We start from the raw sequence: 23,061 nt of genomic DNA, 5'->3' as shown, positions 1-23,061 counted from the left end.
TCTTGTGCGATCATGATAATGTGGTCCTCTACTTACTATAATTTAAGGAAAGAGTGCTCTTTTTAATCATAATGCAGTCAATAGCTTATGTGTCCAGTTAGGCCATGTGATGACACTATACCCAGTATCCAAGGTAGAAGGAACACTATGAGACTTTCACTCGAAGTAATGCTAGAGAAAGAAATTGTGACAATGGTGATAGAAAAAAAACCTCTTTTTTCCATCTGTATCTTAGATTAATTTATTTAAAAGAAATATTTGTCACAAGTACAAAACCTTTGACATTATAAAGAACTTTTTGGTAAAATAGTACAAAATTCACTAGAAAATACTGTCCTCTCTATGCCAAAAACATTACACTAATCCGTTGATTTTGACTGTGAAACAAATTGCTTGCTACAAAAAATGTTTGAACTTTTTATACATAGTGCTTATTCGACATGTACCAAATATATTGTTCTTGAAAACATACATATTAAAATTTAGAATAGAAAAAAACTCATGAACAAAGAAATCAGTTGATCAATAGTGCAAACCTGAATAAATGACACCCAGGGGATTAAGAAGGCATTCGTTCCAAGAAATGAGCAAAATCAACAGGAACCATTCACAGAAAAAGGCTGCAGGTGCTCTTTGAAGACAAGGCCTTCTTTTTTAATACATACTTTTTTTTAATCCAACTGCAAAATAATTTTCTTTAGAACCAAGCCCATAAAATATGTACAGGTATTTCCTAATAAAATACGAACAGTAGTTAAATATATTCCCCAAAATACTATGGCTTTGTTTTAGCAACTTTTCAGAACTGCCATACATACCAGCTTTGATAGAGCATCCTACCTAACTCACTAGTGAGTACATTTGGCACTTAAAGCAAACCACAAACTGTGGCCTGGAAAATAAACTTAGATTTGATCAACACAAAAGCTAACAATAATATTATTCTCTGCATCTTAGGAACACGGTTTCCGAGTAAAAAACTTCTGATAGTTAGGCGCAATATTTGCATAGGAACAGTTAACATTTGAGTGTGAAAAATGTTCAAGTTTAGGTTTCCAGAGTTCAATCTGCTTTAAAGCAAGTAGTTCAAATTCTGTGGCAAGCCAGTAAACAGAATAAAGATACAGAACCCTATTTTCAGCATACAATTATCTTTTGTTGCATTCTGTCTGAATTGTAAGCGTTATACAGTATCCTTTAGCAGGATACGACCGTGAAACCGCTGACTGATAGTTTAAAGGCCATTGTGTTTTACTTACCTATTGTGAGATTTGCAATATTTTTAAATATATTCTTCTTCCGAAACAGCTCCCCATCCGATCAAAGACGATATTCCACAGGTTTCAGTGTCTATTATTTTCTTTTTACCTTTGTTATCAAATTAATTGATATGCACACAAATTTAATCATTTTTACTATCAACGTTTTTGCATAGTTTTACCAGAACACTCCTACCTTGCTGTGTCACTGTAAATTCAATGTTTTAGCTCGTTACTTAAGTAAGAGGTCAGGATTTGTCCCCTGAAAAAAATTAGATTTTGTGCTGTGAAGTGGTATACAGGCAATGGCAGTCTAGGTATTTGTACAACTTTTCAGGTCACTGTCTGCGATCCTCTCATGCCAATATGCTTCCAAAGGAGTCTTCTTACGTGCATGTGCATAGACCCTAGATATGCTTTGCATCAAAACAGCCCAGGAAAGGAGTACGCAGTGAGCGTAAAACGGTGGTCTCTGGCCTCAGGAGGATGTAAATGTGCATCAAGATCCGTAACGGAATATTCATTGAGAACATCAATATAAAAAGACTTCCCCGCTCCAAAAGCCACCAATGCAACCAAATGAGATTGTAAAGCCAACCGCTTTCGTGCGCTGTATTGGAACATCTCCAGATGCTTTCCAAGACCACAACAGGCTTCACCTATAATTCAGTGTCTTCCTGTAGTAACCCTACACCGTCATCGTCCAGGAGGAAATCGGCAGACATGACTTCTGCATCATCTAGGACGTCCCCCAGATCGTGAACAATATGTTCATCGAAGCCGTGCTCCATGTGTCTCATCAGGTGATCGAAAGGAATCAAGCCGTGACTCATGGGCACAGCAGTCCTTGCAATGGTGGCTGCCATCTCTGCTGCCACGGCAGCCTTCTGCGCTTTCTGCCTTTGCTGTTCCTCCTGTTGCCTGTGCGTTTTCATATGTGCGTTGCGGCTTTTGATCTTAAAAAAGACCCTAAAATATTAAGGAAAAATAAGAAAGATGAAAAAGATACATTTTTGATACACTTTGAGTTTAGTTCAGCAACATTACACTGAGAATGATTAATTATTCAGGAATTTGAAAAATTGCCTAACATGGAGTTCTGTTGCCTCAGATGCCAAAAAACAGTACCCACACAATATGGTCTAACAATCTTAACGAAATAACAAATAGGGACGCCACGAAGGCAAACACAATACATTTAGAGATGTACAACCTGTAATGAAATGATTTGGTAACTTAGGAAAAGATTTCATACATGACTGAATTCGGTCATTATTGAATAATGGGTGGCCGCTGTTTGTAACAACATTGAGAGACCAGTAGAGTCCTTTGGTTATGGGCCAGGGCAGGACCTAGAATTTGCGTATAACATGTTTATTCTCATTACTTATACCTTTGATTAAAACTGCATATCATATAAAAATCTACACAATTTATAAAATGTCATTTACCAGAATAAAAACATGTAGTAGTCATTTAAATTCCTATAAAATTTAAACCGACAAATCGGTAGAAAGCAAAGCGTAGATTGTATTTCTGCTCGATCTGAAAACCTTCTCCTGCTGATCCCCTGCAAGAAATGTACCAGGAGCAAAGCATCTGTCATGTAATTTCTCCTGGAGAACAGCTATGAAAAGATCCTCGTACGGCTACCAGAACGCCTGAACACCTCTGTCGTGCCTGATCATCATACATCTGTTTAGGGCTTCCAACTCTGAAATGTTCAGTCCCGCCAAATGGTTCTCCTCTGGAACGCCCAATACCACAACCTCATTGGCTATGTACATAGAAGGCCTGAGCTTACTCCACAATAATTGTTTACGTGAAGAAGTGTTATAATCACACTTGGTTTCTCCCCCCCCCCCCTCCTCCTGTCGCCTCTTGGTATAACCCTGTCAAGATTGTGCGAAGATTCCACAGCTAACTACAGCTGACTGGAACCTGTGATGGTGTAAAGACGCATTAAAGAAGACTTCCTAAGAATTACCTGTACGCTTCTTATATACAACACTGGCGACGAAACATCATGTGGGGACGGTACACCATCACCCCCATTACGTACTCCAGTACTGCCAGGTACCTTAAGTAAGATTATTGACTTACCTATAGCTTCAAGTGAAGTGTGCACCACGACCGTGTGCGTTCTGCCGTGCCTATTGCAGTATGTTGAAGGTGCCCCGCGTGGGTGAAGAGGAACGTTTCTAGGGCTTCTTCTGGCCGTGTTGTTATCTGAGGAGAGTGCTGGTCATCCTTGTGGGGGTAGGAGAGGCTCCCTATGCCTGGCCTGCCTTCCAGCTATCGGTGACACAAAGGAGAACTGTTTTTCCGGTGTCTTTTCCGGGTTGCGGTGCGTTTGACCAGCCCAGTCCGGACGGTGCCCATCGGTGTCTGTTGGAGGTCCCGTGCCGTGTCTACACCACTCTGGCCAGAGATTGTGGAGCGGTCCGGGTGGTTACTGCATTGCCGGTGTCTGGGGCCCTGAGTGGATCTGTCCGCACCCCTGTGGTGCTCTGGCAGGAACTTGCCGTGTGCCCTGTGTGGATCTGCCGCACCTCCGTGTGTGCCCCTGCAGGAACTTGAGGAGGCCGGGTGCTGCCTGAGGGCCGGGTCGCTCCTGGAGCTGGGCGTCTGGATGCGAACAGTGGGTGGCGATTGAGAATCGCTGCTGTGACGACGGTGCCGGCGCTGTGCCTTTCCACGCAGGATCAAGTCTGTGAGACTCAGTGGGTGTTCCAGCGCGGAGATGGCTGCCGGAGTCACAAAAAAGCGCGGCAGCCCTTCCCTCAATCGAGCGTCACATCCGGAGGCAGCACTTTCGACGGCGCCTCCCTCACAGACACACTCCCTCAGAGCGTCGATTTCCTCTTCTTAACCCCTACAGTTGTGTGCTTCAGCCTGTGGCATTTTTGCTGACATGCACAGCTGTTTCACCTCGAATTATGTACATTCCTCGAATATAAGAGTACTGCAAGCCTGTTGGGGTTTTCGCTGATAGGCACAGCTAAATATATCATCTTTCTACGAAGGGGTTATTAGTTGCCTGCAGTTCGACGCTGACGGGCACAGCTTGCCGACCCACTCATCTCCCAAACAATCTCCCAAACCACCGAGTGGGATAATTTGGGGGAAAAGAAAAAAAGCCGCATTAGAGCCATCTTGCATGGCACAATGCTAAAGGAATATCTCATGAAAAACACAGCCCCTAAAGGGCTATTGGTTACGAATGCTCGTAGGATTTTTCTTGAGGATGCAACATTTAGGAAGGAATGGGCCCAAATAGCTTGGCGCAGTACCAGGGACTGGGCGATATTGATAATAAAAACGGCTCTCAGATTATCGGAAGCTCTACAACTTGCAATCCAACAAACAGAAAGTCATTTCAAAGCAACCCTGACAGGGTATAAGAAAAAATTTGAGGATCTCAATAAAGAAATGAATGAATATAAAGAGGGTCTTGCGCAATCGAAAGCCCAGAAGTTCCAAAAAGACTTGACACAATGGTCATATGTCAAGGTATATCCCTACACCAGCCCCGATTACACTCCTCCTACGAAGACAGATTATAACTCTGATGCTTCTGGGGATTCGAACACGAGTGGTTCCAGCACGGGGAGTACTGGTAAAAGGAATAGAGGTCGCAGTAGAGGCAGGGGTGCTTACAACCGTGGTCAACAGGCTTACCACCAACAAGGCGGGACTGGTTACCAGAACGCTTTTCATCCACCACTACCGTTCCCACCCATGATGGGATGGAACCCTGCTTATGGACCTCCACAACCACAATTTTTCCAACCCCAAATGTTTCAAAAGCCTTTTTTAGGGAGGGGCCGGGGGAGGAGAGGGCGATGGAAAGGGTCCAACCAAGTACAGTGGGAAACAGCACAAGAAGCAAAACCTCGGAGCAGAGGGCGGGATAGAGCAACCAAAAACCTTAATCTCAAATCTATCTACAACGGTCCTGACTGAGTAAGAAATCAGGGTTCTGGGGTTTGTCCCCACACCCGGATTTGACAAATTTAAGCTACGATGTGAACTCACGGATTTTTTTCGCAAATTGCGATAAAAAAAGTTTTTTGAGAAACAGACAACAGAATCTACTCAGATGTCACGAGGAGATACCAACTTCAGACCAAAGTCTACCTTTACCCCCCCACCGCATACCATTTCACCTGAGATACTGGCCTTTGAGCAGGCAGTAATTAATGACGTTGAGTCCTTGGTGACACCAACACCATTTAAGAACCTAACTGCGGTTGAGTACCAGGCAATACGCTCTTTACAAGATAACACCAGCATAGTGATTAAGAGTGCGGACAAAGGGGGTGGGATAGTCATACTAGATAAAAAGACTATGATCAAGAATGTCGCCGCCTCCTAAGTAACCAAACAAATTACATACCTTTGAGGGAGGATCCATTAACCTGTCTAAAAACAGAAATAACAGACTTGGTAATGAAGGCTGAACATGAGGGTAAATAAGTAAACATGAGGCTGATTTTTTTTACATTAACGGAGGGCAAGATACCATACTTCTATACCCTCCCCAAAACCCACAAAGGCATCCACCCACCACCAGGGAGGCCTATTGTTTCGGGTTTGGGTTCCCTCTTGGAACCTTTGTCAAAATACTGTGACTTTTTCCTACCGCCTATTGTTGAATCTACCAGCACATACATAAAAGACACCAAAAGCCTACTGGCAATGTTACAGACCATCACAATGCCAGAGGAACCCTCTTTTCTGGTCACGTTAGACATTGAAAGTCTTTATACGTCTATACCTCAAGATGCAACAATTGAGGTGGTTGCTGAAACTTTGGAACAAACTGATTGGCAATATCAAACATCTCGTTCCTTTGTAATAGGAACTTTTTTCAATATGAGCAAGATCTTTACCTACAAGCCACCGGTACATCAATGGGGAGCACATTTGCTCCCAGTGTGGCGGGGCTGTATGTGTTTAATTTCGAACGTAAGAACATCTTACCAACTACAAACCCCCATTTTTCCAACATTATTTTGTGGCAAAGATATATAGATGATGTTTTGTTGATCTGGAAGGGTGATGAGGAATCATTACGTATCTTTTTTGTCTGGCTGAATAATCAAAATGTACATCTCAAGTTCACACATGAATTTGACAGAACCAAAATTGAGTTTCTGGATGTGACAATTACTAGAGTAGGCAGACGACTAATGTCTAAAACATTTTACAAACCTACTGCAAAAAACAACCTCTTACATTATTCAAGCTCTCACCCACAACCTCTGAGAGAGAACCTTCCGTTTGGTCAATACCTCCGTGTGAGGAGGAATTGCAGTGAGGGTTCTGATTATAAAGAACAGGCACAGGACCTAACCAAAAAACTACAGATGAGGGGTTATCCCAATCCCCTCTTAGCTAAAAGTTACAAAAGAGCACGTAATCAGAATCGAGAGGCCCTTTTGGAAGACCTCCCTAAAGAGACAGGAACAGAGGTGCCTCTGACATGCATTACGACTTACAATTCAGCATCCAACATGGTTAGTCGCAGCATTAAGAGACACTGGAGAATTTTGACATCTAACAATTGCACATGGGAAAAACCTCTGTTCTCTTACAAAAAAGCTAGGAGCCTCAAGGATTCCCTTGTGCATACACGTCCCAGACGACAACAACAAATAACAAGGAGTGTACTAGACGCCTGGGGCTTACCACCCGTTACTGGGCATTATCCCTGTGGGAGTTGTAGTGTGTGTCCCCTCACTTCAATGTCGAAGACACTCAACCTTGAATCTGGTAAAACATGGCAACAACGGCAACACACGAATTGCAATACTTGCAATGTCGTGTATTTAATCACATGTCCCTGTGGTTTAAAATACATCGGGATGACCAAGAGAATGATCAAACTCCGGATCTGCGAACATCGGAGCAGCATAAGATGTGGCAAGAGCAACACCAAACTTACCACACATTTCATGGAGCATAAACACTCTCCAACAGACATTCATTGGACTGTGATAGAAAATTTGGACTATGGAACAGAAATAACACTCTTTGAAAGGGAGCAGAGGTGGGTTTACCGCCTCTCAAGTCATTTGACTGGCCTCAACGATGACATCCCTTGGGGGTCGGTCTTGAGACGATGAACCGAAGCTGAATGCCCCAGTTAGATCTTCACCACTGTTTAACATGTAGTGATGAGCACTGTAATGAAAAAGGCACATACAGTTCCCAGGTTGTTTGTTGGAAATAGACTGCTGGCAATATGGATTCTGTTATTCTAGAACCACCTGGTATTGTCCTTGACCGGCAATCAGTAGGTCCGACAATGTTATTCGAACTATCAACTCATCATCTTTTGCGTAGGGATCCTTCCCGTTTATCGCAAAAAGAAATCTCCTCTCTTGTTGTTAGAGATTTGAGGAAATCTAAGTATGCTCACTATAATAATGCGGATCATTTCGTATAGATGTTATGTTATCCTTTGTTAAAATCAATCTGGGATCAATAAAGTTTTTATGATGAGAAGGTTAACATGCTAGTGTTTTCGGTCCGTCAGACGTTCTGGAGTACGTAATCTCTGTCAGCTGACCGGGACTCGGTAGACGTATCACGTAATCACGTGGCCTGCTTTCTTAATGGGTGTTTTCACAACGGAACACCATCTTCGGATAGCAGCAGTTCCCGGATTAGGTGAACGGCGTATTTAGTAAGTCTCACCAGGCGCGGATTTTGCCCCTACTACTTGCACGTTAGTCAATGGGACTGCTTTTCGCCTACAACCTGGACACCATGTGTCTGTTTATGTTTGTATTTACAGATGACACGCAGCGTGAAAAATGTGCCCTGCTGTTAATCTATGTGGCATACTTGATTCCCTGTATTGTGTAAGTACCGGGCAATCTAAAGAGATTTCTCAAGAAAGTATGTTGTATACCATATTCTTCCTTTTTGTCTGAACTTTGAGTCCTGCGGTCCCATGATGGCCGCTTTTACAAATAGGGGTAGGACGTCGATACCAATTTTAAATGCAAATGCAGCGCGAGATTTATAACTATAACTCAGCGCGTAATGGGACTAAAATTTAGTCTTAATAAAACCTATCGACCAACAGTTTTGAAAGAGTAAATGTGGTTCGACGTAAATGAGGTAATACACCCTTTAATTAGGAGAATGGGCCTGAGACAAACCGTAAGGGTTGGATTGCTTTTAGCACTAATGAAAGCAGAATGAATGAACAGAAATATGACATTGAATGTTCGTACTGTTTTTATGTTATTTCTTCACAGAATGGACTCCTGGTGATTCTCTAGGAGCTTTTTGAGAAGGTGCAAAACTGTGAGTTTTTACAGAAACTTCCTAAAAAGGTTTTTTCAAAAAATTTTCACATACATATCCTCAGGGTTGGACGTGCCTTAGCGAGCACGGACCGCCCGTGGATTTCACTTTAATGGTCCTGACGAAAGCTGAGCCGAATATGGCATTTGACAGCAGAAACATGTTGACCTTTTTTTAGGACACAGTGGTTCCCAAAAAAAAATCACCATATTGTCCTCACTTTGTTTTTAATGTGACCAGCTGACCTACGAATAAAGTTGTTTAGAGGTATTTCTGGGATCTTTTAAATTATCACACATTTCACTGAGCACACACTGTCTGTTTCACAAATAACCTGCTCCGCTGCAATTGCAGGCGTTGAAGCACATTCGGTCTCCCTCGTGGGAACCCCATGTCACCACTAGGGTGAGTGAGGGTTCTTTTTACAAATAGAGTTTTCCCTCTTACCAATAGAATTGTCTTTCTTTCCCGTTCTTGATCCCTTCCAAGTGTTTTCTCATAGTTTTCATACATTATTTGTAGTCACTCTTTAGTTGTTGTTAGCTTCCAGGATGATATCCTCATTTATGGGAAGGATGTGGAGGAACACAATTCCATTTTGAGGAAAGCATTGGTCGAGTTGGAAGCTGCCGGATTGACACTTAAGAAGGAGAAGTGTCGTATAGGGGTAGGGTCGGTTGAATACCTAGGCCACACAATTTCGGAGGATGATATAAAACCCAAAGTAGATTTGGTAGCAGCCATACAAGGAACCAAACCACCCAGGTTCTCAGAACCTATGCGGGTAACCAGAGTAGGTAGGAATGTGGTTCAGTTGGCCAACGGTCAAACTTGGAGTATGGACAGTATTGTCCCAGAAATACCAGTCCCTCAGGTAGAGACACAGATGCAGAGTATGAATGATGTGGCCCTTAGGAGGTCAACGAGACCCACAACTGCACCCAGGTGGACTAAGGATTACTGTGTCAGATGAGAACCTATATGTATTGTTAAAGCATGTTATTTTTGTCATAATGGTTTCTACAACTTTATCTCTTATTTGTGGTCATCTGAGCATGTTCTGTGTAATGCTCCTTCCTGAGCAATTCAACTGCTGTACCCTCTCTCCCTGTTTCCCATTCCTTCCCTTGGTAAGGAGATATGTGATAATCATACTTGGTTTGCCCTGCCCCCGCCCCCCCCCCCCTTCTCCCCCTCCTGTCGCCCCTTGGTATAACCATGTCAAGATTGTGCGAAGATTCCACAGCTGACTGGAACCTGGGATGGTGTGAAGACGCATTAAAAGAAGACTTCCAAGAATTACCTGTATGCTTCTTATTTATAACAAGAATCATTGTGGGATTCTACAGAACTTGCATTTGATGTCCTCACAATGACAACAGGAAATGCCAAAGCGCGACCTATTGCTTTGTTCCCACATGTTTATGCAAAGCAAAGTTTCCTGGAGTGACCATGAGTTGCTAATCATATGATTTAAACTGTTTCCCAAACCTGAGAGCAACATATCTGTATGAATGTCATCTAGGGAAACAAAAGTGGAATGGATGACTGCCCACCAAGTTGATCACATTGTTCTACCACCTGAAAGTCACCTTGATCGTTTCCAACAAAAACCCACTGAATTAGTTCCATTACCTGTTTAAGCATCACTGATGTGATCTCATTCACAGTCTGGCATGTGGGATATGGCAAATGCCTTATCCATCAATCCCAAATCTATGAGACATGCCCAGAGTTGCTGCTGGTTGAAACATTCAGACAATTTCAAAATGTCTTTTTCTCTCTGCATGGTAGGAATGCTTTCACCATGGTTGCATCTAATATAGTCCCTAAGAAATACAACGACTGGTTGGCACCAGCGGAAATATTTGAACACTGATGAAAATATACGTATCATTAAGTCATTTGCCAGGAATCTGTAAGGGGCTCTCCACAAATCTTGAAGATGGAGTTTTAGTCACCATGGGTCTGTCTACATGAATGTATGCAAGCACTCTGCCCTTGTGCAGCCGAGCAAGACCCACCTCCACAAACTTGGTGAACTGGAGTCTTAAAAAAAAGGAATACAGAAAACTGAAAATGTTTGTTATCACTTCCTGTAGGCCCAGGAAAACTCGTATATATGAAATTATGCATCCTGCAAATCCAACATATTTAACTTATGTAAATGTAAATGTAGGTATACTTATATAGCGCGACCTGTCACCACAAAGGGCATCCTGGCGCTTGCCTAGGGAACCCGTCCTGGTATTCCCCTGTGAGAGGCCCCGGCAGGGTATCCACAAGGTGAAAGCCAGGCATCCCGCCGCGAGGGGCCGTTGTGGAGATTAAGCAAGCTATTGCCCAGAGTCGCAGAGCGTGAACCCGTGAGTCGAGAAGGCACCGGAGCGAGAATTATCGAGACCGTGGAATTTTTAGCCCAAGACCCGCCGAGGCGGGGAATTGAACCCTGGTCCAGGGCCGATCTCAGCTTCCGGGTCTGCCCTTCAAAGGGGTGTTCAGGTATTGCAAATCTAATATAGCTATAGCTCACCTCCTCCCTGGGAACCAGGGAATACCTACAGTAACAACCTAACCCTGTGCTTACGATGGCCCTCTTGCACCTTTATCCAACATTAATGTTGTTTTCATCAAGATGGTTTGGCAGGGAGGAGCTTCGCGGGCAACCAAGATGGCCGCGTAAGCTCGGAGCTCCGCGGACCCTCCGATCCTCCTCATATATCCTGTCTGAAATCCTGATCCACGCGGGTGGATTCCTATTGCTGGTGGTCTACTGAGGCGGGAGCTGCCTTCCGCCTTCGAATCGGTGGTTCCTACGCTGAGCTACGTCGAGTTGAACTCCGTGCCGGGGCTGTGCCATTGTCTCTCCGGTCTCCGTCACTTCGCACGACTGGAATGCGTAGTGACTGCCTGCTGTCCCTACTGGCGGAGTGCTGGTGCCTACAGTGCGTTATTCATCGGCCTTGTCTGGCTGTCTAACTCGGATTCACTTCTTGGGTCGCTGGGCTCGGACCTGGTTGGTGTAGCCCTTTGTCCTCATCGGAACCAACATGGCGGGCAGAGGGGACCCAGACAAGACGTCGAACAAAGGTGTCCGCGGAAAATCGCAATCACAACAAAGCAAAATTGAGCGATATGTCCAGCCGAAGTCGCCGCCTGCCACGGGATCTTCTGCCAAGAGCCATCCATCTATGGGCTCGCCTGACAGTTCTGAGCCTACCCTGAGCGACATCATGGGAGCCATTACCAGTTTTCGGGCTGACATGCAGCAGCAGCATGAGGTCTTGACCCACAAGGTGGGCACTATGGCTGTGGGCCTGACTCTCATTAGAGCCGACCTGGGCAAGACTAATGATCGAGTGAAGACACTGGACATTAAGACCTCCAGCCTAACGGCCGACGTCTCGGACCTACAGACCGAGGTCCGGAACCTGCGGATGTCTGCGGACCAATTCTCGAGAAGACTGGAGGACTTTGAGGGACGTGCCAGGCGACAGAACGTCAGCATTGTCGGTGTGCCGGAGGGATCGGAAGAAGCGGCGACGGACCTCTTTGTGGAGGACCTGATAAAGACCCATTTGTCACCGTCTGGTCTTAGTAACTTTTTCTCTGTGGAGCGTGCTCACCGGGTGCCGGGCGGCCAGCCAAAGTCGGGCATGGCGCCTAGACCCATCGTAGCACGGCTTCTTAACTTTCGAGACCGAGATGCGGTCCTGCAGGCTTCCAGACGGCATGGTCCGCTTCAGTACCAAAACGCTGAAATACACTTCTACCCAGACTTTACCAGGACTGTTCAGCGACAACGCCAGAGCTATGCGGGCGTGAAACGGCGATTGCGAGATATGGGATATAAGTACTCCATGATGTTCCCTGCCAAACTTCGGATTGAACATGAGGGCCGTGCCCTGTTTTTTGACTTCGCCGAGAATGTTAGTGAATGGTTGGACACTTTGTCGCCGCGTCGGGACGGTCGAGATGAACAAGATGGTGGTGCAGCTGGTGGCTCGGATCTATGAGACTTGGCTCTACTGTGTAACGTTGGCGTATGGTGGCCCGCTTCATGGGACTATCGGTATTGTTTCTAAGTGACCCTGTTGACTTTCCTGATGTTACATGGGGGGTGGAGGGAGGTGTTCGCGGAGATTCCTTACTCCTCAGGGACTTTTTGTAGAGTAGTATATGGGGTGACCGGCACACTGCTGGTTGGGGGGGCTTTTTAGTCTGATGCAGGGGTGCAGGGTGGGGGGTGAAGTTGTACCAGTTTATTTGTTTGTTCGTTCTCTCTCTCTTCTTCCTTTCTCTAGGCAATGGAATGTATGTACTGCTGTTTTTCACTTGATGGCTGGGTTGGCTGGGGTTGGGTGGGACGGGTTGCGGGACGATGGGGGGTAGGAAATTAAAAGTGATCAGTTGGAATGTTAATGGGTTGGGTGACCGTGTTAAGAGAGGGGTGGTGATCCAACTGCTTAAGAGACATATGCCCGATGTTGTGCTTCTACAGGAGACGCATTTGATTGGAAACTCTTGCAAAGCTCTTAACCGCAAAGGCTACAAGATGGTGGCCCATGCTGGTTTCTCCTCGGGCTCCCGGGGGGCAGGGATCCTGGTGCGTCGTCCCTTCCCCTTGAGATAGACGTCACTGTGATTGATGAAAGGGGGCGCTACGCTGCAGTGGCGGGAAGATGGGAAGGGCGTTCCCTTACGCTGCTTTCGGTTTATGTTCCCCCAGGCCTACAATCCAGTACTTTCCAGGACCTTGGTGGCGCCATTTTGTCCTTGCCCAATGGTCTATTGATAATAGGGGGTGACTTCAATTCAGTCTGCTCTGGTTCCCTAGACCGCCAACCGCCGAGAGACCTCCGCAGTTCTCAACTGTGGGTGCCCTCCTTTCTTGCCTCCGTGGGGTTGGTGGACAGTTGGCGATTACTACATCCCGCGCTCCGCCACTTCTCCTTCCTTTCGAGTGCCCATGGTAGTCTTTCCCGCATAGACTACGTCCTTACCTTAGCTGCGCATGCATCTGCCGTGTCTGAGGCCCGTTTTTTGGCACAGGGTATTTCTGACCACTCCCCGTTGTGGGTCTCGTTTGATTTTAACATCGCCCTGTCTGACCGTCCGGTGGCGGTCAACCCTTGGTATTTCCGTAACTTTAAGTCACGTGCACTCCTTGCTAAGGCCATTGATCTCTACTTCTCGGAGAATGTGGGCTCAGTTGGCTCGGCTATTACCTTGTGGGAGGCGTTCAAGACTGTGTTGAGGGGTGAGGCTCTTGCTATCATTGCGGAGGCCAGGCGAGTCCGGGATGCCGACCTTGCATGTATTGAAGACGAGGTTTTGCGCCTCGAGTCCCGACTGGGGCCCGAGCCCGATCCCTCCCTTTTACATGACCTTTCCCTCAAACAGACGGAATACCATGATCTCGCCACGAATGCTGCTCTTACCCTGGCCAAGGAACAGCAAGGTCGTATCTACGACGTTGGGGATAAAGCTGGGAAATTGCTGGCCTGGCTACACAGGCGCGAGATGGCCAGTCGCGTGGTGCCTGAAATACTGGGGGACGACGGAGTAGCCGTCACGGACCCAAGTGCTAATGCTGAGTCCTTTGCTGATTATTTCCGGGGTGTCTACACTTCCAACTCAGACCGCTCCGAGGCTGACTCGGCTGCGTTCCTCTCGACGATTGACCTTCCCTGTCTTTCTGAAGAGGACCGTGCCGACTTAGAGCGAGACATATCCGCGGACGAGATCGCCTTGGCGATCCGTGCACTAAGATCGGGTAAAGCGACTGGCCCCAATGGTATTCCGGTCGAGTTATACAAAATTCGGCCGGATTTGGTGTCCACGCACCTGCGGACTATGTTTCTGAAGGCACTGGGCGAGGGCCTCCTCCCCTTGGATCAGAGACTGGCCACCATTGTGGTTATTCACAAAGAGGGTAAACCGAAAGACGTGTGCCGATCCTATCGCCCTATCTCTCTCCTTAATGTGGAGCCCAAAATCCTAGCTAAACTGCTTGCTACCCGATTGGTAGGAGTCATCGGTGAATTGGTGCACCCGGACCAGTCGGGGTTCATTCTCCGCCGTAACACTGCCCTTAACCTGCGTCGACTCCATGGTGTAATGGCCAGAGCTCATACCCTCGAGGAACCGGCGGTGCTTGCCTCTCTTGACGCCACGATGGCTTTCGACTCTCTTGAGTGGAGTTATCTTTGGGCGGTGCTGGCGAAGCTAGGTTTTGGACCGATCTTTGTGAGCTGGGTTAAACTCCTTTACGCTTGCCCGCTGGCTAATGTCGCGGTTAACGGCCGCGTGTCGGCGTCCTTTGCCCTTCACCGTGGTACCAGGCAGGGTTGCCCCCTGTCACCTCTCCTGTTTGCCCTGGCTCTGGAGCCGCTTGCGGCCATGCTACGCACACACCCGGATCTGCATGGTATAACCTGGGCTCCGGGCTTTGAAGATAGAGTTTCTCTGTGCGCAGATGATATTCTCCTCTACCTTATCTCCCCCTGCAAGTCGCTCATTGTGGCATGCGACGTGCTTAGGCTTTTTGGACGCTACTCTGGCCTGGTTATCAACTGGGCCAAGTTGTCTCTTTACATCCTAAAGGGAGACACACCGCGCCTCCCAAGAGGCTGCAATATCCAGCTGGCAGCACAGGGCTTTAAGTACCTGGGAATATACATTTCCGGTAGTCCCAAGGCGCGCTATGACCACAATCTGCTCCCCCCTCTCCAGCGGCTGCGGAGAGACGTGGATAGCTGGCGCAAGCTCCCGCTCTCTCTCCTGGGCCGGGCTGCCCTGTTCAAAATGATGTCCTTGCCTAGGTTCCTGTATGCCTTACAGAACACTCAGGACCCGGTTCCGGCCCGCTATTTTCGGGAGATTGAGAGTTTGCAACGAGCCTTGATAGGGGATGGTCGACCTCGTGTCGCTATCCAGAAGCTCACATTACCATGGTATGACGGAGGCATAGCCCTACCGGATGTACGTCGGTACTATTGGTCCTCTCAGCTCACTGCCATCAACCACGGCTTCTATGGCCCTATTGACAGCCCAGGCTACGCAATGGACAGGTGGCTCTTGCGCGGTGGGAATTACTATCGTGCCCTGTATTCTAGATCCTTTGATCGGCGCCTGTCAGGCCCGACCAAGGCTGCGGTTCACGTTTGGCGGACGATCACTAAAGCGCAAGGTTGGCAGGGCAGACTGACTAGGTTTACCCCACTATACGACTCTGATATCTTGGGCAGGCTGTGGCACACCAAGGGTTTCGACAAATGGGATCTTATAGGTATCTCCAGGGTAGACGATATGGTTACCAAAGGCGAAGTCAAGTCCTTTCCTCAGCTGCAGGCCGAATTCCGTTTCGGTGATACGGAGTTTTTCCGCTACGCTCAACTGAGACACGCGTTGCTCTCTGCCAAGCCGACGGAGGGAGAGATTCCCGAAAGCTCCCCCTTAGAGGACAGGATACTGGATGGCCATGTGCCTGATAGTGCTATTTCCCTGTCCTATAAGAAACTGATTAATGTTCGAACTGATCTCCTCCTGGGCTTGCGAGACCAATGGACGGCGGACGGCCTGGAACTTGACGATGAGGACTGGCAAAGTGCGGTGTCCTCCCCTAAGGAGGTCGCCATCTCCTCACGCCTCCGACTGGTGCAATTCAAAATCCTTCACCGGGTATATGTCACCGGCCCTCGGCTCTTGCATATGGGATTCTCGCCCGATGGCCTCTGTCGTCGAGGTTGTGGTGCTCTTGCCACCTTTCTACATATTTTGTGGGAATGCCCCGTCATTGCCCCGTACTGGGCGAGAGTGCACCGTATTATGGGAGAGGTGACTGGTGTGGTGTTGGCTGCGGAGGCAAGGAGGTGTCTCCTTAATGTTTGGGAACCGACTGATCATAACACTGCGCAGACCCGTTGGGTGACATTGGGCAATATGATTGCTAAGCGTGATATTGCTCAGAAGTGGGGTGCTGCTACAGCCCCACTAGTAGTACAATGGAAAGCCAACATGGATTGGTGTATGTTCCGAGAAAAGACGGTCTATGCTGCCAGGGGGAGGCCTCAGACATGGAATAAGGTGTGGGGGGCATGGAATGCGTACAGGGGCGATGTGTGCCTGCCACCGGAACCTGTCTATCTGGATGAACACTTATAACCGTAACCTGTGACACCAACGGCTCTATGCTGTTTGTACTTCTCCTGTTTTCCCTCCCCCCCCCATTTCCATCCTACTATTCATTCTGCTTTTCGATACCCTACCTGTCCTCCTCCGCCTTTTGCCGACTCCTTACCGTCTCTACTGCTCCATTGCCACTCTTATGAGCCTTTTGGCTTTCTTTCTTGGTTAGATCTCTTTCTTTTTATAATAAAACAAAAACAACCTGCAAAGTTCTGATGTGAATCAACTTGCACTTTTCTCCTCCTGATTCTATGCTGCCTTGCCTCTGGGATGTTAGGCTGAATAGCTGTGTGCTCTTTTCGAAATAAAGGTTTTAAAAATAAAAAAAAAAAAAAAAAGATGGTTTGGCAGCCGGTGCGGAGTGTTGGGGAAACAGGAACAAGTGGTAGCTTACCAACAACATGTAAGGCATGACCACATTGTATCAGATGCAGGACCTGCTGATCTGTCGTTATTCTACTCCATTTGTTCAGTAAATCACAACCCGTCATCCCACTGGGAAACATTAAACGTTTGAGAAAAAGTGAAAGACGAGTAGAAGAGGAAGTCTGCAGTTGTTGGGGCTTTCAGTATCTGGTGCTGCTCCTACCTCTGTACTGTCGAAACAACTTGTAGGGCTGCTGATGAGATAGCAAAGAGGGCTTTCTTGGCCTGCAATATTGGGGTCTAGGGTATCAATGAAATCTGCAGCACTGCTGGAGGAACTGCCTCGAAAAAGAAGGTAGTCCCAACAAAAGTGACATGGCCTTTTTCTGCTTTTCACCAATAGCCTCTCTCCATCAAACATTCTATCAATCATGTTTGCCTGGAAGCCAGCATACCTCCTGATCACCACCACCGTGTTAATGGATCCTGAAACTGTATTTGGCATGTCTAGTCCTGTATAAGGATGTGTTTGTAAGCCTCCTTGCAATCTTTCACTAATTAGGTGAAAGGAGCTTGCATAAGCGTTAGAAGGGTTTTAGTAATTAAAGCTGCCTTTTTCCATAATTCATTGTTGATTTTGAAAGCAAGCGTTAGGAGTTTGTCATATGCAGTACAAGACTTCCTGGAGAGAAAACATTTTTCTTAGAACCTCTGGGCCTTATTTACAAGGAATTAACTGAGCGCGGTGCAGCAAGCCATTTGGCTGCGCTGCGTTAATTCTGAAGCAAAGGGATGCGTCCTATCTACAACGATATGACTAATCCCTTTGCTCTCCCCAGCGCTAGCGCACAATTAGCTGCCAGGCACCGATGCAGGCACCACTGCACCATGGCGTCATGGGAATGATTGTTTTTGTCCAGGATGGGGCACCTTCCTGCACAAAAACAATCTCAAGAGGTGATTTCCTCTTTCTATGCGTGCTGCAGTATGCATAGAAAGAGGAATCAAATGAGGAGAAATGAAAACATTTCTTCTTGTTGCGCCTCCCTATGCCTCCCCTGGGGAGGTGCAGCATTCTGACATATTTCCAGGTTTATAATTTCTGGAAATGGGGCAGAAGCCATCGGTGTTGCCAGGGAACACCCATGTCACGTCCTTTTGAAGGAATGTGTGGTGTGTAAGGGGTCCATATTTACAAGGACATGAAAAGTCACGCAGGGTGGCTTTATGTGTCTATGTAAATATGGGGCAGCAGGTTGCGCTGCCATCGAAGCCGCAGGCAGGCTATTTTCCACTGGCAAGGGAGTAGCTTTGATGAAGTAAGTATGGCACAGCCGCTACCCGCCCGAACAGATCGAGCTATTAATCTCTTTTTTCACCACTAATCTCCTTGTCTTCTACTTTTACTTTCCAGTGTATGACTACAAGCGTCCCTTGCCCCGTTTGAGCTCATGAGGCCAAATTTTGGCATTGCAAATTTATATTCAAATGACTTAATTTTTCAATATTTGCACTCCACTGATTTCGCCTAACTCTTTTGACGATAACCATATGGTTATCATCAGCTAACCGCACCTGAATCGATAGCGGATACGCGTACTTTCTTTACTTATTAACTTTACGAACACCAAGTTCGACACGGAGCATAAATGAGCCCTGGTGTATAGTAGAGTTTTATTTTATTTAAATGTTATTTAGTTTCACCTTAAGCCCAGTGTTTATTACAGACTACAAAGCATTAATCTTTACCATAGCATATAGATGCAGGTATTGTAGCAGGGATTCAGGACTAACCTTCATTCCGCCCTGCCGGCAAGAATCGCCGCACCACCTGGGGCCCCGCCCGAGAGATTGCGGGTAATGTATTGCACTAACGACCTAATTACGCTAATTGCGACTACATGTAGTCGTCTTAACTCAGCAACGGTACATGCCCCGTGCTGAGGATGAGGTGCAAATCCAGCCAAAATCAGGCCAAGCCGCGCCTGGAATGGACAAAGGACCTAACCTCGGTGCTGTCAAAGTGTGAGGTAGGACGCCATTAAACCAAATTCGGTGCTGCCAAGCGTTAATCGGAACTTCCTGTGTCCTATATGGAGCATATTCCAGAGGCACAGCAGTGGGAGTGTACGTGTCAAACACAGTGGTATTTGCGTTCACAGCTGGGAAGGTCACCCACGAATAAATAATTTCGAAAGGGTAAGCCACCTCGGCACTCACCATCATAATCACGGCCATGCCATCCACGGTGACATTATAATTCTGCAAGTGATTGCGCACCGCAATGCGACTATGTTGCGGAATGTCCACCGCGGCCATAGTGACACAGAAATGCAAAGTACAATAAAAAACTTTATAGCACAACTGGGTAGTAATTTAAGGAAACCGTTTTGAAAGAATCAAGCTTGAAAAGACCTATGTAAGTATAGGTTGGTTTGTCCGACACCACTGTTTTCCGGAAACAATAGTGAAGGGTGTTAAGGACCGATACAAGTACTACTCAAGTGTCATGTAATAAGACCACCAACGATCGGGTGCCATGTAGCAGGGATTCTGCTCCTACACAGAACTGTGCATAGAGACTTAGAACCTCAGTGAATTAGGGTGTGCCAAAACTCACCTTAGTATCCAAAATCCCCTAGCAGACTAGCAATCAGTGTCTCATTGGTTCTTACCGACTCCCAATGATTTAGACAACCCAAAACATGGACTTAGAACACCTCAGGTAACATGGAACACATGAACACTCTTCCGTTATACTAACATATCAATCCAGAACGAACAGTAAATGAGGAAACGTGTAAATTTGAAATGTTTATTTCTAATGCAGTGTTCTCAAGCGCAGTATCTTAGTTAATACAAGCAAACATATTATAAGGAACAAGGTTAGCAGCATGGTTACTATTCCATAAAACACAAAGGGAGAAAGCATGTTAAAATGCTAAAGGAAAAAGGTTAAATAGAACCTCAGTTTACCCTCCCTAGCTAGTATATTATATTATATCTACAGAAGGTCTCTTTGGGTTTAGAAAGGTGGGCCCATACATTTGGGTTCAGCAGAAATGGATCACATAATCTTCTGCACCAACTCGCTGCTTGCGAATATTCATCAAGTGTCTAACTCATGCTCTGTGTAGTGCATTATTAATCGCGCCTAAAACCCAAAGTTGGCCACAGCTGCATATATATTATGTCTAGCCAGTGCGCTGATCAAACCAAACAACAAGCACTGTATTGAAATAACCTTGAAGGCCTCGGCACTCACTGTACAGACATAGCTTACCAAGCAAGGCTGATATTATAAGCAAACATGTTATTCTCGTGTGAAGCAAAATATTCAACTAGGCGAAAAGCTTTAATAACAAAATGTGTCGTGTGCAGAGGTTGCAGAAAAGGAAAATGGCGTTTAAACTTCTAACACGCTCATGCTAACATAACACAGTGCAAAGGTGAAACCAAACCACATGACACCCTCCCTTTGATCCGAGCACTGATAGGACAAGAAAAAGGGGCAAATTTAGGAATGCAGAGTTCAAGATCGATAGTTCGAACACAAATCTCCAATTTGGTACCTCCAAAACAGAGAAAAAATAAACACAATTGCGATGAGAGAAAAAAGTCTTGCCTTGGACATTGATAAAGTCAATAGGTCAGGGCTTCAAAAAAATCATGTGCTAAAAAATCCCATAATCCAATCAAAAGTGTTGGTCAAGAAAACGTGACTGCAAACACAGTTCATTCTAATAATGAATATGCAAAATATGCAGCAACAGCCTCCAACAGGAAGTCACTATTATCATCCGAAAATAATTCGGCCATCCAATTTAACTGAGGGAAAGAACATACATGCTCTTCAATTACCGGAGCCTCTTTCACCATCAGAGGACAACTCGGTGGGTTTTCGAGAAAGCTGCGAGCCAAGAAATCTTGCGCCGCTGCGAACACATTCCAACGACCCAGTATTCCATGCATCGCTGCAAAGGCCATAATCCCTCCATCAGAACAAAGCAATTCATGAGCAACTAAGGGACTCATGAATTGATTATAATCCGCATCAGGAGACACCGTATTGCAGAGACACAAATTGTATTGTAGTATTGTATAAGGTTTTTTATATAGCGCTGCTATCACCCTACGGGCATCCTGGTGCTCAGACAAACCCGGGACAACTGTACCTGCTGCTCAAGTGATGATGACAAATTGACTAACTTCTAGGAAAAAATTGGGGTTTCAGACCCTTCCTCAATTCCATCAGAGAGTCAGCTAGCCCAAGATTCTGTGGCAGCCTTTTCCATAACTGTGCAGCTGCTACACTAAAGGCCCTACCCCCCATTCTGGCTCGTTTAAGTCTGGGAACCGGTATTAAGCCTGTATTGGCAGACCGTAATTGTCTAGAAGGCTCATACCAGTTGAATTTATCCTGCAGGGGCAGTGGTCCATATCCATGAACCGCTCTAAAAACGATGCATAGTGACTTGAAGCTTATCCGCTCTTTTATTGGCAACCAATGGAGATCAGTCAGTGCCATAGTTGTGGAGGAGCTCAATGAGAAGTGTGGAGAAGTGTGGCTCACCGGTTAGAGGCGGCAGACCCAGAAGCAGAGGTCGGCCCGGGACCAGGGTTCAATTCCCGACGCGGCAGGGTACGGAACCAATGTCAGCGGGCTTGATAAATCTCACCTCGGTGCCTCTCTAACCATGGGTCCCACGCTGCAACTCTGGGCAATAGCTTGCTTAATCTCCACAACGGCCCCTTCGCTGCCGGGGATGCCTGGCTTCACCTTGGGGATGCCCAATAGGGACCATCTCACAGGGAAAGCCAGGACGGGTTCCCCAGCGGCACACAGCGCGAAGAAACCCTGGGGTGAACGTGCGCTCTACAAATTCATACTAACATAACATAACATGATCTATTCAGAGCCACCTTAGCTGCTGTCGACTGCACCTGTTGCAGCCCCTGGATGATATACTGGGGGGGCCCCAAATATAGGGAATTACAGTAATCCAGTCTGCTTAGCACTATGCTCCTCACTACCAATGCTCGGGAATCATCTGGCAGAAGAGGAAGGATCTTTCGCAGCGTGTGAATTAGAGCAAAGCAGACTTGAATGGTTTTATTAGCCTGGGACACCATTTGGAGATTGGCGTCCATAAGTACTCCAAGGTTCCGTACGGTATTAGTCGGGCTTAAAGAGTCTTCTTCTGGAGTGAGCCTGAATTCAGTTAGAGGGTGTTTTGGAATTTTTGCAGCTGAGCAGTACATCACCTCCGTTTCCCCCCGCCCCATTAAGTTGAAGGGAGTTACCTCTGAGCCAGCCAGCCGTTTTCCGCATACACTCCTGGAAGACCTCAAGCGATGTCTCCTATTTGCCCTCTAGAGAGAAAAACAATTGGGTATCATCCGCGTAATTTATCACGCTGATTCCAAAAGATTTAATGATGGACAATAGGGGTCTCAGATAAACATTAAACAGGATGGGACTAACTGATGATCCCTGTGGAACTCCATAATGGACAGGAGAAGCTTTCGATGTAAACTGTCCCAAAGACACCGTCTGTTGGCGATCCAGGAGGTATGATTGTAGCCACTCAAAGGCTCTTCCTCTCACCCCATTGTTCCACAGTCTTTGCATCAGAACTGCACGACTCACAGTGTCGAAAGCCGCCGACATATCAAGAAGGACGAGAATCGATGCGTCCCCTCTGTCAGCGCGCAATCGAAGATTATCCATCACTGTGGTTAATGCCGTTTCAGTGCGGTGTGCTGGTCGGAACCCAAACTGGAATTCGTCCAACAGCTGGTTATCCTCAAGATGTCTAGATAGGATTCTGCTATCTGTCTTTTCCAGAATTGTTATAGGAAAGGGGAAAAGCGAGATTGGCCTGAAACTGGCTGGGAGTGTGGAATCCAGCGATGTTTTTTT

The 23,061-nt window shown here is 46.5% G+C and overlaps 1 protein-coding gene across 1 annotated transcript in view; it reads right to left on the bottom strand.

Annotated features, from left to right (window-relative positions):
- Positions 1-214: 214 nt before the first annotated feature.
- Positions 215-23,061, bottom strand: part of TRERF1 (transcriptional regulating factor 1) — a 635,163-nt gene continuing 612,316 nt past the window's right edge. Inside the window, exon 17 of the mRNA XM_086927823.1 lies at positions 215-2,228. Within this exon, the coding sequence (XP_086783949.1) occupies positions 1,919-2,228 (310 nt within the window). The 3' untranslated portion in view covers positions 215-1,918. The remainder of the gene's footprint in view (positions 2,229-23,061) is intronic.

The sequence above is a fragment of the Lissotriton vulgaris genome, chromosome 6, assembly GCF_964263255.1.
Source record: "Lissotriton vulgaris chromosome 6, aLisVul1.2, whole genome shotgun sequence".
In the NCBI taxonomy this organism is placed as follows: domain Eukaryota; kingdom Metazoa; phylum Chordata; class Amphibia; order Caudata; family Salamandridae; genus Lissotriton; species Lissotriton vulgaris.
The sequence above is the reverse complement of the archived record's forward strand: the minus strand, read 5'-3'. Positions and strand labels throughout refer to the sequence as shown.